General features: G+C 43.1%; 1 protein-coding gene across 2 annotated transcripts in view; it reads right to left on the reverse strand.

Moving 5' to 3' along the window:
* The window catches only part of LOC121577644 (S-adenosylhomocysteine hydrolase-like protein 1), a 53,272-nt gene extending 35,907 nt beyond the window's left edge, over nucleotides 1-17,365 (reverse strand). The window contains exon 1 of one of the 2 annotated variants that reach the window (XM_041891398.2): nucleotides 16,872-17,365. In XM_041891398.2, the coding sequence (XP_041747332.2) occupies nucleotides 16,872-17,060 (189 nt within the window). In that variant the 5' untranslated portion in view covers nucleotides 17,061-17,365. Of the gene's footprint in view, nucleotides 1-1,324; nucleotides 1,563-16,871 lie in introns of those variants that run through there. The other variant, XM_041891400.2, reaches the window with a different exon arrangement.
* Nucleotides 17,366-17,392: the final 27 nt, after the last annotated feature.

Below are 17,392 nucleotides of genomic sequence, written 5' to 3' on the forward strand. Positions count from 1 at the left end.
CTTTGGTTTTGTTTCTGCTGGCTAGTCGAGGCAGGACAAGTGCCAAGTTGACAGTGTTCTCAGAGATTCCCTGGGTAGCAACCTATCCCTGGAGGTTGAGTTGGGGTCACACAGTTCTGGTTGAATGTGCATACCTCCACATGCAGGTGAGGACCTGGTTGGGTAGTGACAGGATACAGAGAATCACCAATGGAAATGTTTATGTTTTGATTGTATCTACCACTTTCAGCACGTTTTGTGCTTGCATCACATTTTATGCCTGCAGGACTGGTTCCCAAACAAAAAGCCAGGGATCTCTGCATACTTTAAATCCTCACAACCTGAGATGAATACCTTGCACAGCAGCAGCTGTAACTCTATCCTCCTTGCTAAGTCGAGGCAGGGAGGGATGGATATGGAGGTTTCTCCACAAACTGTCTTTGGAATGCAGTTCTTTTCATTTCCGCAAAGTGCACAAGCCCAATCCTTTCTTAAAGTCAGCCACAACTGAGACAGAACAGTCTCAGTGTTAAAAAGAACAAGGGCTCAAAGTCCAGAGGCACTCTGCCAAAGCACTAGGAGTACAAAGAGATTAAGATTGTTTTATTGGTTCATATGTTGTCGTTGTTGTAAAGGTATACAGTATGTGTAAGCACATTTTATTATGTGGGATGCTGAGGTAAGTATGTGTCTATTCTACTACTTGGAATACACAGGACATGCTCCCTCCATTCCCTATATTTCCTTTAACTGAGGCTCAACTTGAACCAATGGCAAGACTTAACACACTATTTTTCCACAGTTTCTCTCTCTATTCTTCAGTTGGCCTATTCTATTCCCCTATATGCTATGAATAAGAATGAGGGTTTCCATTTCAGACTACAGGCAAGAGGGACTCAGCCTTACTACTTACTCTCTATTGCATTCAGTCAATGATCCACTCCATTTGTGTAGAGAACAGGGACAGCACAACAGAAAAATACAGTACACATCCATAATCCTCTTTCAGAAAGCTGACCTCTATCAACTGCAAACAAACAAAAACATTTGACAGCATATGCTTAGAAGGAGAGATTGTCTCTCTCTACCTTACTACTATAATTGAGAAAGTCAGCATTAAATGGCTGGCTGCCATTGTAACTTTTCTACAATGTGACTTATATCACACCTAAGGGTGTTGAAAGCTCCCAACAATAAACTAAGCAGAACAAAAAAGGCTCCAAAAATGACATTAAGTTCAAATAATCTTCCTAAGCAAGGTCAGGCTGCAGAGCACGGTCATAGAGGGTTTCTATGGAGCGGTTCTCAGAAATACCCCTCACCCTCTCTGGCCAATCTCACTCACCCTGTGTTTGTGTGCCTGTGCCATGGCTCCCGCTTGCAGCTCCATGCCTCCCACTTGCCGTACAGGCTCCATGTTCATCCCTCACCAGTGCTCAAGCTCTTCTCCTGGTTGTTACGTACAGCGCCTGTTATCATGGCAATCTTCACACCAGGAGGGGAAAAGAGGGCCGTGCCATAGCCCCCACCAGCAGCCACCTGACAAATTATCTTCCCTCTTTTTTTCTGTCCTTTACTTGAGTTGTTTTCTGCTGTTTGCAGTATCATCTCGGTCTGGGTGTCTTTCCCTCTCACGGTCTCTCTGCTAATGTTCTATTCCAGGGATTTGTCTGCCATTGTAATCCTTGGGCGGGCCGCCTAAGCGTTTTTTCGGGTCGCCTAAGTCCAAACAGCCTAAAAAATATATATACATTTTCGGGATGGAATAACGCTTTCAGTGTAAACGTGAACGACTAACACCAGATATAAAGTATGCAAAAAAGATAATGGACCTATATATTTTTTACAATATTATCTTTGAGAACTAACAATCACCAAAATAAAAGCTAGACAGTCAGTCAGAGAGAATTGAAAATTCCCCCAAAAATCTATTTAGCAGTATTGATTTTATTATGTTTGAGCAAAAGAACACAGCATTAGCCATAGCAAAATGCATAGAATTGCAGGAAACTAGCTTTAAAAAGTCAACATTTTCTCTCAGCTCATGGCAGAATATGTATAATTGCAGGAAATTAGCTTAAAAATGTACAAATGTCTCTACACTGCCTCTAAAATCCTCTCCAAAATGCAGGCACACCGACTGACTGACCAAGCTCATTGCCACGCCCCCTGCCACGCCCACAACCTTAGACACTTTTTATACAGAAAAAAACCTGTATTCCCTTTGATTTGGGGAGTTTCGTGCCCCTTTCCATCCAATGTAATCCTGGTAGTGGCTGCTTGCTAATAGATAGCCTGAGGTCGTTGGCTAATAAAAAGGATTGAAATGGAATTAAAGCCTGTTTCCATAAGCCTAAAAGCACTCCAGCAGATCTGACCAGGCCAACAGATCTGGTCAAGCCTAAATAAATACCTACTATTCTGACCCATCTTACTTACACACTCACACAAACCCCCATGCACCCCCCTCCATGTCTCCACACTAAAATGGGGTATAGGATGTAGTGGTACACACCAGAGTGTGGGTTTTAGAATGAGCAGTCAGTCATTACACATTTAATTCCCCACGGCTAATGCTAATACCTGCACCTGGCCGCCAAGCCAATGCCCCATAAGTCACCATGCTCCTCTACGCTACGATGAGGATCAGCAGTGACCCCAGTGACCTCATTACATTATAAACCATAATAAATGCACTGCCTCAGCAAAGGGAGCTTTTATTTAAGCACGCTTCACGCTTCCCTGGGTAATATCCATCAATTAGGTTTTTAAAGACAAGTGTATGAAAATGCCAAAAGTGCTAGGCTGTGAGTATTTCATCACAAAGTTTGTGAGCAATATCACTTTGATATGATGATTCTGAAAGGAAGCTTCTAAGAACAGGCTTCTGATAACAAGCTTCTAGGTAGGCTAGATAAGGGGAATTCGCATCAGGCAGTGATGAGCTGTATTTAGCCCTGGTCAGTCAGGGGACTTCACTGTGGATGAGCCAAGGTCATCCCCGAGGGTTGCCTTCTGGATTTAGCTCACACTACATCCTGTCACATTTGATGGACAGGTGTTCCATTCCACTGAGCAGTGAGGTCACCCTGCCGTCTCCATGACAGATTCCATGACGCCTGCCTGGATTAATCTCCAGACAATTTGTCTGCAGGGTGTTCTGGGAAACAAGCTGATGCTGCGCTCACTACTGACTATGTATGAGAACAACACACATACACAAAACAAAAAAACTCTCCCCCAAAAGCAAGTAACATGGCTCAGTTGGTATATTGCTCACACCTGTTACTGGATAACACTGACCAGCGTTCAAAGAGGCAGAAACAAATGAGCGCTCAAGAAGACCAAAACCTCAAATTAACAGAAGACAGATGAAGTTGTCAGTATCAACTCTGGCATGGATGAGTAATGACGTTTCTATGTCGCCAACAGCACCAACAAGTCACCAGAGGGTAAGCGTCGAGAAGCTAAAGAAGTCACTGGATCAAGAAGAATGTTAAAATAGTAACTTCACCAGTGCACATAAAGTAAATCCCAGTTGCTTACAATCTCTCCATTGTTAGTCAACCAAGGCATCCTATCCATTGGTACACTATATGACCAAAAGTATGTGGACACCTGCTTGTCGAACATCTCATTCCAAAATCATGGCCATTAATATGGAGTTGGTCTCCCCTTTGCTGCTTTAACAGCCTCAACTCTTCTGGGAAGGCTTTCCACTAGATGCTGGAACATTGCTGCGGGGACTTGCTTCCATTCAGCCACAAGAGCATTAGTGAGGTTGGGCACTGATGTTTGGCAATTAGGCCTGGCTCGCAGTCGGCAATCCAATTCATCCCAATGGTGTTCGATGGGGTTGAGGTCAGGGCTCTGTGCAGGCCAGTCAAGTTCTTCCACACCGATCTTGACAAACAATTTCGGTATGGACCTCGCATTGTCATGCTGAGACAGGAAAGGGCCTTCCCCAAACTGTTGCCAAAAAGTTGGAAGCACAGAATAGTTTAGAATGTTATTGTATGCTGTAGCGTTAAGATCTGGAACTAAGGGGCCTAGACCGAACCATGAAAAACAGCCCCAGACCATTATTTCTCCTCCACCAAACTATACAGTTGGCACTATGCATTGGGGGCAGGTAGCGTTCTCCTGGCATCCGCCAAACCCAGATTCGTACGTCGGACTGCCAGATTGTGAAGCGTGATTCATCACTCCAGAGAACGCGTGTCCACTGCTCCAGAGTCCAATGGCGGCGAGCTTTACACCACTCCAGCCAACGCTTGGAATTGTGCATGGTGATCTTAGGCTTGTGTGCGGCTGAAAATATGGGAGGAAATGGGTTAGGGGGATCAGTGACATTTGGTGCGGCAGAGCAGGGAGGGGAACAGACGGGATGACAAAGTGTCAGGAGTAGTGCGTGGCTGTATTCTCTTTAAACAAATGCAACAGTGGCTCAGTTGTGTTGTATAACTTCCCACTGAACATTAACACAGAGTGGGCTGAGTTGGAGGAGCGAGCTAAAGCACACCCACACACAGCTTAGGTCAAGTCCCAGCATCACTGGTCACCCACAGCTCCTGGTCGGTCATTCTTTCCGTTCTAGTACACTGTACTGGAATGATCATTTCAAATAGGCCAATACATGTGTAAAAAAATAAAAAATGTAAACATAACAAAAACTCTCTCTCTCATTCTGTCAGTCGCTCACTCTGAAACTGTATGTCCATTTATATTGTGCTCTCTCTCTGAAGAACCCAGAAGGCTTCATTTCCTGCTGGACCAGTGTTGCATAATGCCAACAAAGTGTGTGTGTGTCAGTGTGTGTGTGTGTTTGTGAGTGTGCGTATGTGTGTGTACACATGCATTTGAGTGTAACATTACACCTCCAGCTTGCGTAAAATGCCAGGCTGCTCCTGGGGGCTAACGCAGGAGAGCGCTCCAAGCTAATGTTTATTCAGAGGCAGAGAAAGAGTTCTCTAATGAGATCCAAGCTAATTTTCTGTTTTTGGAAGATTATTTCTATGATATCCATGCAAAATGAAAGAGATGGAGACCCACACACTGTCGAAAAATAGGAAAAAATCCAAAACTGAGGCTTCAATGCAAAAATAAAAAAATGTTTTATTTGGACATCATGGTGCCGAACTTTATTTTTGCATTGAAGCCTCAGTTTTGGATTTGTTCCTCTTTTTTCGACCGAGTGCAGGTCTCCATCTCTTTCAGTATTCTCATTTTGATACCTACGCACCTGGAACCGACAATATTTTGTAATAAGGACCTTTAAAAAGCGTAGACCGCCTCCTATCATTTATATGATATCCATGCATAAACAAACCTATACAGTGCCTTCGGAAAGTATTCAGACCCCTTGACCTTTTCCACATTTTGTTTTACGTTAAAGCTTTATTCTAACATTTATTAAATAGTATTTCCCCCCTCATCAATCTACACACAATACCCCATAATGACAAAGCAAAAACAGGTTTTTAGAAATGTTTGCAAATTTATAAAAAATTAAAAACGGAAATATCACATTAACATAAGTATTCAGACTCTTTACTCAGTACTTTGTTGAAGCACCTTTGACAGTGATTACAGCCTTGAGTCTTGGGTATGACGCTACAAGCTTGGCACACCTGTATTTGGGGAGTTTCTCCCATTCTTCTCTGCAGATCCTCTCAAGCTCTGTCAGGTTAAATGGGGAACGTTACTGCACAGCTATTTTCAGGTTTCTCCAGAGAAGTTCGATCGGGTTCAAGAACGGGCTCTGGCTGGGCCACTCAAGGACATTCAGAGACTTGTCCCGAAGTCACTCCTGTGTTGTCTTGGCTGTGTGCTTAGGGTTGTTGTCCTGTTGGAAGGTGAACCTTCGCCCCAGTCTGAGGTCCTGAGCACTCTGGAGCAGGTTTTCGTCAAGGATCTCTCTGTACATTGCTCCGTTCATCTTTCCCTCGATCCTGACAAGTCTCCCAGTCCCTGCCGCTGAAAAACATCCCCACAGCATGATGCTGCCACCACGCTTCACCGTAGGGATGGTGCCAGATTTCCATGACGCTTGGCATTCAGGCCAAAGAGTTCAATCTTGGTTTCATCAGACCAGAGAATCTTGTTTCTCATGGTCTGAGAGTCCTTTAAAATACCTTTTGGCAAACCCCAAGCGGGCTGTCATGTGCCTTTTACTGAGGAGTGGCTTCCGTCTGGCCACTCTACCATAACGGCCTGATTGGTGGAGTGCTGCAGAGATGGTTGTCCTTCTCGAAGGTTCTCCCATCTCCACAGAGGAACTCGAGCTCTGTCAGAGTGACCATCGGGTTCTTGGTCACCTCCCTGACCAAGGCCCTTCTCCCCCGATTGCTTAGTTTGGCCGGGCGGCCAGCTCTAGGAAGAGTCTTGGTGGTTCCAAACTTCTTCCATTTAAGAATGATGGAGGCCACTGTGTTCTTGGGGACCTTCAATTCTGCAGAAATGTTTTCGTACCCTTCCCCAGATCTGTGCCGACACAATCCTGTCTCTGAGCTCTACGGAGAATTCCTTCGACCTCATGGCTTGGTATTTGCTCTGACATGCACTGTCAACTGTGGGACCTTATATAGACAGGTGTGTGCCTTTCCAAATCATGTCCAATCAATTGAATTAACCACCGGTGGACTCCAATCAAGTTGTAGAAACATCTCAAGGATGATTACTGGAAACAGGATGCACCTGAGCTCAATTTCGGTAGTCATAGCAAAGGCTCTGAATACTTATGTAAATAAAGTATCTGTTTTTTATTTCTAATACATTTTTCAAACATTTCTAAAAACCTGTTTTCGCTTTGTCATTATGGAGTATTGTGTGTAGATTGCTGAGGATTTTTTTATTTAATCCATTTTAGAATAAGGCTGTAACGTAACAAAATGTGGAAAAAGTCAAGGGGTCTGAATACTTTCCAAAGGCACTGTATATACACACATACATACACATACACGCAACAAGTGTTCAGTGTCAATAAAATATTTGTAGGACAAATTCATATTTCACACTGTCACTTGTTTGCATTTAGCCTACAACATGTCATAGAACTTCTGGAAGAAGCACGGCCCCATCCTGCAAAGTGGCACAGAACACGTAGAGCACCCAAATGAGGTTTCTACCCATCTCCCACTCTTTGCCCTGTGTCCACTCCGGATGCACACCACACCCTCTCTTACGCCCTTCAACCTTAATCTGCTTTCAAATGAGTTACAACTCGGTCCACACGCCCTGGTGCCACACTCTTGGCTCCCCTCTTCCTGCCACTTTAGCCATTACACAAAGGTCCACATTTACAAAGGACCAGCGCCTGCGGTTTCTGGGTAGGGGACTTTGCAGGGTCCCCCACACAATGTACGCATTTATGATGGCAATGTTGAGAATCCCCCAAAACACATACTTCCACCATTTTCTGCCTGTGCATCCAACATTGTAATAGCTCCTCAGTTAGTCAAGATGATCAACCCCACCCATTTTCTTGTTGTAACCATTAAAAGCTCTGGAACAGATACGTTTCTACCACTTTTAAAAACAACTCCAAAACCCCTGCCACTGTCACTTTAGTCCTAGTCTGTGTGTTACAAGGGTGAATTGTGGGACTTGGGGCAGACACACTCCATGGAAACGTAGGCTCCCCTCTTGGGTTTGCCCTCTCTCTTCCTTTCCCTCTTCCTCCTCCCCCTCTCCCTCCTCTACTCTCCCTCCCTCCCTCCACTCTCCTCTCGCTCCACTCCTCCCAGCACATCTCTATCCCGCCAATCATCTCTAACTCCTCTTCTTCCCTGCCTTTTGATGCTGAGCCCTGACTCTCCACATCACTTCCTTCACTTTCACTGGCCTAGAGGAACAGAGTAACAGAGGGAGAGGAGAGGAGCAACAAATAGGATACAATTGTGGTCAGGAACATAATCTCTCTCACTCCCTCTCACACGGTCTCTCTCTTCCTCCCTCTCTTTTTCTCAACCATACACATACTCTCTTCCTAATAAGGGGTTTCCATAATAAATTGTGTGATACAGTTACACGGCTCCCATTCCACACACACACACTCTTGCTCTCTCCTCAAATCAACTCTTGCTTTCTTGCCTGACAGACTAACTACGGAGTTTCCAAATTAATTGTGTCGGTAGAAACAGGACAAAACAAGCAACTTGTTAGCTGGCTATGTAAACAAATATCCAACTCATCATGAGCTCCACTGCGCAGGCATCTACCCTAACACAACAAACTAAGCTGTCAAATAATAGGAAAACAGAGGCAATGTATAGCCAATTAATATCTGCACCTATCAAACATGATAAACCATAACCTAATCCCAACAGATTAAAACAAATTACTCTAGCCTTCATTTCAGTGGCTAGTTAGCTGGTTGTCTGTATGGCTAGCTAGTGAAAGTGACAGCGGTGGTTGACGCTTCGTGAGCACAGCTCAAATGTACCGCTACACACAACTTTTCTTGCCTGACAGACTAACTAGCTTGCTAGCTAGCTATTGCAAGCAGCTGGGGCTGTTTCCATTTGAATTCAATCGGTAGAAACAAGACAAAACAACCAACTAGTTAGCTGACTATATGCAGCTAAACACTGCAACTATTTCCATGAGACAGAGAGCAATCATTTGAGCTCCACCGCTGATGTACCAACCAAGTTATCATGACATGACAGGACTTGCTAATCTGAGAGCTATTCTCCAAGTTTAACTGCATCAAACATCGACAACACCAAACATATATCTTATTTCACTCACCTCGACGTCATCGCTTTCAAAGTGCAAGGACGTGTCCGAATCCGTATTACCAACCAACATAGATATAGCCTCTTTCACAGTGAAAAGTAATGTCCGCTTCAGCGGCATCATTTTGAGTAATGAAGTGAAGAAAAAGTTGAAAAGTCAAATGACAGTTTCCGGTTTCTGGTTGATGACAACAGCCACGCGAATACGACAACAGGTTGTTAGCAAGTACATTTTGCGATATTGACATAGATATTATTGTTAGAAAACCATGCCACAATAGTAATTTAAAGAAAGGCCGTCGACGGGATCTAAGAGTTAATATGACTAGGATTGTGTCTTTGGCTACTGGACAACGAAATAAAGTTGAGAACATGAGAGAAATACTGGTTTCAATTACATATGAGGAAGTGTTTATAAAATAATCCCCTTAACATTCCTATGGTCGGAACACGGTAAGACATGCCTCATAAAATGACAAAAAACGTCCAGGTTTTAAACAATTACGTTTATGGTTCAATAGTTTCAAAATGTTGACTGCCTCTGCTCAGATTGCAAGGTTCTCTCCTATCTGAGCAAACAGTGCCTCGAGTATGACAGAATAAATCCTTTAGACGTTAATATGAATTATCCTACATTATATTTGTCAAACATGACTGCCGTTTAGCCTATATATATGTAATTAAGTCTCATTAAAGTTAGGCTACATTTTCTGTCGTCTCCCTCCTGTCAGCATCGGTCTGGAAATGATAGACTGTAGCCAATACGCATAGGCTATCACCTACACATTGACATGTAAGCTAATTATTTATGTAAATTAACATACACTTCTGTTTTTCTTAACAGAATAGCTAGTGTTTTTCGGAATTCAAATAAATGTCAATTGGCTATTTTGGTTAATATCCTTGGTGCCCTAGCAGATGGCCTTGGTGCCCTGGCAGATGACCTTGGTGCCCTGGCAGATAGCCTTGGTGCCCTGGCAGATTGGGCATCTCTTAAAGGCCAAATGGCCTTGCCCCTAAAATCCCAAAATTCCAGGCCTTCATGTCACATTGTGGGCTTTAAGGTGTCACCTGTAAACGTATTTTTAACTTCCTTGATTCAATTAACAAAAGTAAGATATCAGGTTTTTAACAGAGACTTTTCAATAATCATGCTGCAATGAACGACAGTCAATCCTCATTGCTTTGATACTTCAGTTAGAAACCAAAACCTAGGCCAAATCTCAAACAGTGGTGTTGAGAATCGCTCAACATTCCTTTTAGTCACTGGTCCACACCACCCATCTCCTGTTGCTTGGCCTGAGTGGCCTTGTCTTGAGGGATTGGGTTCAGGCCAGGGTGTAATTGGCTGGTATAGACAAGTCTAAGCCTAACTGTGTCTTTCTCTATTCAAGTCTATAAAAAATTCAATATGGGTCCAATATCAGTGTAATTGACTTACGCTGATATTGACTACATAACTTTTGTTAATTTTTTGCCAGTAGTTCTGAAAGCAGCGCCCAGGAGCCAAATAGGGTCCCAGAAAGCTGTGTACTACATCATCACGTAATTGTCCTCGAGCCCCTGCGGCTGTGCACAAAGATATGCACGTGCTTGGGCTCACCCCACAACCTCATTGGACAATGCAGTGCCGATCTGATCCTGCCTCCCACTTTAACCTTGCAACCTCATTGGACATCATTCCGACTGCCAATCAACATTGTCCCTCAATGTTCGGTTGTGGCTGGCTAATTCCTTGTGGTAAGGTCCTTGCTATCAGGGATCCTTGGGACGTCCCTATCCCATTAAAGTTGACATTTGAAATTGTTATGTTAAGGTTAGGTAAGGGTTATGGTTAGGCAAATGATTGTGAGGATGTAATGTTAAACAATGGAAAAGTTATAGCCTACTTATAGGTTTGCGTCAAATGTCCTACACCTTGAAAGTCGTGAAATTATTATATATTGCATTTGGGTACGTGATAAATGACGATCGCTGGCAATCAATTGCAGTGATGGATTAGTGATGCACGTTTATAAGGACAAATGGCATGGAATTATTTGACTTGGATGGATAGTTGACAACAGAAAGTAGGGCAATATTTTCTTATCTAAAAAGTGGGTGAAAGTTTGCAGTAGACATTTCTCTAGCGCATCAATTTATATGTGTGTTGTGTCATGATTCGTGCCTGGTAAAAACCTGATAGTCTATTGCGCAATAGTCCAACATTCTAACTAAATACACCAGTGACACCATTTAGCAGATACAGGTTGTGAGCATAGTGTTTCTGATCGGTTTGACAATTGTGTTCTAATGTACTTGTCTGGCCAACATGCCATCGTCAGCGCACATCATTTTCTGCTTGGTTTCCAGATAAATGTAGCCTATTGAAAGAGAGAAATGAAACAACTCCCGAGGTCTAATAGATCTAACTTCTAAATTCAACGTTTTCTAACTTATGATGCATGGATTGGATCGATGTATTTTCACTGTTATGAAAATAACTAAATGGCAAGTGCATGTGACCAGGAAATTCCACTCGCTTCAGAGCGTGTGCTCACTAGGCTAGATGACATTAACAAGCGCGCATCTCGTGCACTAAATTATGCCAGGCTGGAAGAGGACTGCAGATGGTTTATTATGCATGTATGAACCATACATTGACACAGAGTCTAAAACGGGAGGCTTAAAAAATAACAAGGTTGTTTCAATCCTCTGGAACGCCTCTATAAGGTAAAGCTGTCATATGGACTCTAAATAAACGCTTTGTCTTCGTTAATGATAAGGCAAGCGCACAGTACAATGAGAGGCTCACTTGTAGCCTACCAGTTACATAACGCAGTAGATTCTGTCTCTGAGAGACAAACTATGAAACTCAGCTCTAAAACAACTGCTCTCACACAATGAATGGAACTTCAAACCTGCTCAAGTGTTATGAAACCAGAGACATATTACCTAGCCTGTGACATGATGTATTATCATGATTTGACATTGGTGGAATTTTTTGTTCAATACTGTCAAACTAGCCTACACAAACAATGTTCATTATGATATCAAAAATTTCTACGCTCTAGTATCTCAATGTAATTTATGGTATTTGTTTTAACTACAGCTTATAAAAATGTAAGTGTCCTTATATAGGTTAACCTCAGTCACTGCTTTAGAATCTGACTCAATTTATAATGTTTTGTTTTAAACAGACATTAGGGACAAAACGCCAAATGCTTATGTGCGCTATAGATCTCCCTCAAAAGAGGATGTTGACGGGTGGAAGCCTATTTGAGACAGAAAAATGTGGCTACTTTAATTTCGGGTTGAATGAAACCTTGTGTGGAACCAGGTTCAGAAAGAGCCCATACACTACAGTGGTAATCAAGCGCATTTGAGTTAATCAGAAATCAAAGTTGTATCCAATAACATGTAGCCACAGAGCCCAGGACAAGGCAATACAAAGAAAAAAAAAGAACTGCGATTTTGTTTGGATTGTCACATAATTTAATCCATAAAATGGTCCTTTGGAGGAAGGATTGTTGACATATACAGTACATGGCCAAAAGTATGTGCTTTGTCCCAGCTTTGCTGCTATAACAGCCTCCACTCTTCTGGGAAGGCTTTCCACTAGATGTTGAAACATTGCTGCGGGGACTTGCTTCCATTTAGCCACAAGAGCATTAGTGAGGTCGGGCACTGATGTTGGGCGAGTAGGCCTGGCTCGCAGTCGGCATTCCAATTCATCCCAAAGGTGTTTGATGGGGTTGAGGTCAGGTTCTTCCACACCGATCTCGACAAACCATTTCTGTATGGACCTCGCTTTGTGCACAGGGGGCATTGTCATGCTAAAACAGGAAAGGGCCTTCCCAAAACTGTTGCCACAAAGTTGGAACCACAGAATCATCTAGAATGCCATTGTATGCTGTAGCTTTAAAATGTCCCGTCACTGGAACTAAGGGGCCTAGCCCGAACCATGAAAAACAGCCCCAGACCATTACTCCTCCTCCACCACCAAACTTTACAGTTGGCACTATGGATTCAGGTAGGTAGTGTTCTCCTGGCATCCACCAGGACTGCCAGATGGTGAAGCGTGATTCATCACTCCAGAGAACGTGTTTTCACTGCTCCAGAGTCCAATGGCGGCAAGCTTTACACTACTCCAGCTGAAGCTAGGCATTGCGCATGGTGATCGTAGGCTTGTGTGCTGCTGCTCGGCCATGGAAACCCATTTCATGAAGCTCCCAACTAACAGTTATTGTGCTGACGTTGCTTCCAGAGGCAGTTTGGAACTCTGTAGTGAGTGTTGCAACCGAGGACAGACAATTTTTTTGCGCTACATTGTTGCTCCTAGAGGTTTCCACTTCACAATAACAGCACTTACAGTTGACCGGGGCAGCTCTTGCAGGGCAGAAATTTTACGAACTGACTCGTTGGAAAGGTGGCATCCTATGATGGTGCCACGTTGAAAGTCACTGAGCTCTTCAGTACAGGCCATTCTACTGCCAATGTTGGTCTATGGAGATTGCATGGCTGTGTGCTCGATTTTATACACTTGTCAGCAATGGGTGTGGCTGAAATAGCCAAATCCACTCATTTGAAGGGGTGTAGTTGACATTTGTATCTAAAAGCATAGAGAAATAATTAATCAAAGTTGGCATATTTAAGACATTTTGACCCTACCAGGAGCATTGCAAGACACCATAACTGTTTATCTATATGTGGCACAACCTTAATCTTGATGTCATTTGAAACCTCATTGTGTGTTCTAAAATGAGTAATACATGATAGAAATGTACATGATGGAAATGTACATGATTTTGAAAAGTATGACAATTTATATTACAAATATGCCCTCTTAAATTGTTCTCATATTTCAATATGTTGTTGTTCTATGGACTGTGTTTTACTGACACAGAAATTTACAGAGTAGGATATCTGGGACATTTTGAGTTATGACCAAATATACAGTGGGGAGAACAAGTATTTGAGACACTGCCGATTTTGCAGGTTTTCCTACTTACAAAGCATGTAGAGGTCTGTAATTTTTATCATAGGTACAGTTCAACTGTGAGAGACGGAATCTAAAACAAAAATCCAGAAAATCACATTGTATGATTTTTAAGTAATTAATTTGCATTTTATTGCATGACATAAGTATTTGATACATCAAAAAAGCAGAACTTAATATTTGGTACAGAAACCTTTGTTTGCAATTACAGAGATCATACGTTTCCTGTAGGTCTTGACCAGGTTTGCACACACTGCAGCAGGGATTTTGGCCCACTCCTCCATACAGACCTTATCCAGATCCTTCAGGTTTCGGGGCTGTCGCTGGGCAATACTGACTTTCAGCTCCTCCAAAGATTTTCTATTGGGTTCAGGTCTGGAGACTGGCTAGGCCACTCCAGGACCTTGAGATGCTTCTTACGGAGTCACTCCTTAGTTGCCCTGGCTGTGTGTTTCGGGTCATTGTCATGCTGGAAGACCCAGCCACGACCCATCATCAATGCTCTTACTGAGGGAAGGAGGTTGTTGGCTAAGATCTCGCGATACATGGCCCCATCCATCCTCCCCTCAATACGGTGCAGTCGTCCTGTCCCCTTTGCAGAAAAGCATCCCCAAAGAATGATGTTTCCACCTGCATGCTTCACGGTTGGGATGGTGTTCTTGGGGTTGTACTCATCCTTCTTCTTCCTCCAAACACGGCGAGTGGAGTTTAGACCAAAAAGCTCTATTTTTGTCTCATCAGACCACATGACTTTCTCCCATTCCTCCTCTGGATCATCCAGATGGTCATTGGCAAACTTCAGACGGGCCTGGACATGCGCTGGCTTGAGCAGGGGGACCTTGTGCGCTGCAGGATTTTAATCCATGACGGCGTAGTGTGTTACTAATGGTTTTCTTTGAGACTGTGGTCCCAGCTCTCTTCAGGTCATTGACCAGGTCCTGCCGTGTAGTTCTGGGCTGATCCCTCAACTTCCTCATGATCATTGATGCCCCACGAGGTGAGATCTTGCATGGAGCCCCCAGACTGAGGGTGATTGACCGTCATCTTGAACTTCTTCCATTTTCTAATAATTGCGCCAACAGTTGTTGCCTTCTCACCAAGCTGCTTGCCTATTGTCCTGTAGCCCATCCCAGCCTTGTGCAGGTCTACAATTTTATCCCTGATGTCCTTACACAGCTCTCTGGTCTTGGCCATTGTGGAGAGGTTGGAGTCTGTTTGATTGAGTGTGTGGACAGGTGTCTTTTATACAGGTAACGAGTTCAAACAGGTGCAGTTACTACAGGTAATGAGTGGAGAACAGGAGGGCTTCTTAAAGAAAAACTAACAGGTCTGTGAGAGCCGGAATTCTTACTGGTTGGTAGGTGATCAAATACTTATGTCATGCAATAAAATGCAAATTAATTACTTAAAAATCATACAATGTGATTTTCTGGATTTTTGTTTTAGATTCTGTCTCTCACAGTTGAAGTGTACCTATGATAAAAATTACAGACCTCTACATGCTTTGTAAGTAGGAAAACCTGCAAAATCGGCAGTGTATCAAATACTTGTTCTCCCCACTGTATATATTTGGTCATAACACAGAAAGTCCCAGAGATCCTTGAGGCATCACTACAGACCCGGGTTCGATCCCAGGCTATGTTGCGGCTGGGATATCCCTGTCCCATCACGCTCTAGCGACTCCTTGTGTCGGGCCAGGCGCATGCACGCTGACTTCGGCCACCAGCTGTATGGTGTTTCCTCTGACACATTGATGTGGCTGGCTTCCGGATTAAGCGAACAGTGTGTCAAGAAGCAGTGTGGCTTGGCGTGTTTCGGAGGACGCATGGCTCTCGACCTTCGCCTCTCCCGAGTCCGTACGGGAGTTGCAGCGATGAGACAAGACTGTAACTACCAATTGGATATCACGAAATATAAATGTTCATACTTTCCAAAATCACACAATAAATGTACATTTAGATCTTGCATAATGAAATGTATTACTCAATTTAGAACATGTTTCAAATGGCATCAAGATTAAGTTTGTGCCACATATAGATCAACAGTTATGGTGTCTTGCAATGCTCCTGGTAGGGTCAAAATGTCTTAAATAGGCCAACTTTGATTAATTATTTCTCAATATGCTTTTAGATACAAATGTTTGGGCTTAGTGGGACTATCATTTGTTTTTCAACAGGACAATGACATAACACACCTCCAGGCTGTGTAAGGGCTATTTTACCAAGAAGGAGAGTGATGAGTGCTGCATCAGATGACCTGGCCTCCACAATCCCCCGACCTCAACCCAATTGAGATGGTTTGGGATGAGTCGGACGGCAGAGTGAAGGAAAAGCTGCCAACAAGTGCTCAGCATATGTGGGAACTCCTTCAAGACTGTTCGAAAAGCATTCCAGGTGAAGCTGGTTGAGAGAATGCCAAGAGTGTGCAAAGCTGTCATCAAGGTGGCTATTTGAAGAATCTCAAATATAAAATATATTTTGATTTGTTTAACACTTTTTTGGTTACTACATGATTCCATATGTGTTATTTCATAGTTTTGATGTCTTCACTATTATTCTACAATGTCAAAAAATTTACAAAATAAAGAAAAACCCTTGAATGAGTAAGTGTGTCCAAACTTTTGACTGGTACTGTATGTCAACAATCCTTCCTCCAAAGGACCATTGTATGGATTCAATTTTGTGACAATCCAAAAAAATCACGGTCCTTTTTTGTTCTAGTTTCATGAGGAATCGCCCCCAGACTGGCTAATGTGCACTGCCTTCTCAATGGGGTCCTGAAGTTGAATTAAGTGTGTAAGTGTGTTTGTTTGTGTGAAGTTTCTCCACTTTTAAATGCATACTAGGCCTAACTGTAGCTGACAGCTTGTGGCTAATAAATCAAATTCCTTTAACACTGTGTCCTACTCTGGGTATATGGGGGTAGATGACGTTCTGCACCAACAGCGTTCACATACAATAAATAGTAAATGCATTGAGAATTAATGGTTGGATTTCAGCAGCTGCTAACGAAGTGAATAGATATGTGGATTACGTAATGTTTAGATGGGACATCCTGAATGGGACATGATGTGAAGACCACCCAGACAATAAAATAAACAAAATCAAATCATAAGTAACTAGCTAGCTAAAATTGTCAGTTGTTCACTAGCTAGCTACATAATGAATGCGTCTTACCTTTTTGACAGGTTTGTGAATAGGGACCGCACTGAACGCAGCAGAAGACACTGACAGTTCACCCATGGTAATGTCGCTGTTCTTGCTCACTGTCATTGCTGAGTATTTTTCAGCCACGTTCTCGCTCTCCTTTACTTCTTTGCTGGCTTGTTTCAGCTCCAACTTTCCGTCCCCCGGAGTGTCCGACATTCCGATAAATAATTAAAACGTACAACAAATTAGTTAGCTCGTGGTTTAGCTAACGTTAGCTATCTACAGAATTCGCGTTACTCCCCACTGTTCGGTATTTTGCGGAAGACGGAATTATTTGTGCAGCTGGAGACTGTAATTCACACGATTTAGAAACAATTAATTAACAACCGTTTGGTGTATCAGTTGGTAATTCTATATTTACAAACTACAGTTTAGTAATTGCATTCATAAAACGGTTCGTTGCCTGCGCAGTTCCTTCTCGTGCAGCAATCTGTGAACTGCCTGTTTTGCCTAGCTGTCACCTGAAATTGTGGGCGGGGATTGAGGGC

The sequence above is a fragment of the Coregonus clupeaformis genome, chromosome 12, assembly GCF_020615455.1.
Source record: "Coregonus clupeaformis isolate EN_2021a chromosome 12, ASM2061545v1, whole genome shotgun sequence".
NCBI lineage: Eukaryota > Metazoa > Chordata > Actinopteri > Salmoniformes > Salmonidae > Coregonus > Coregonus clupeaformis.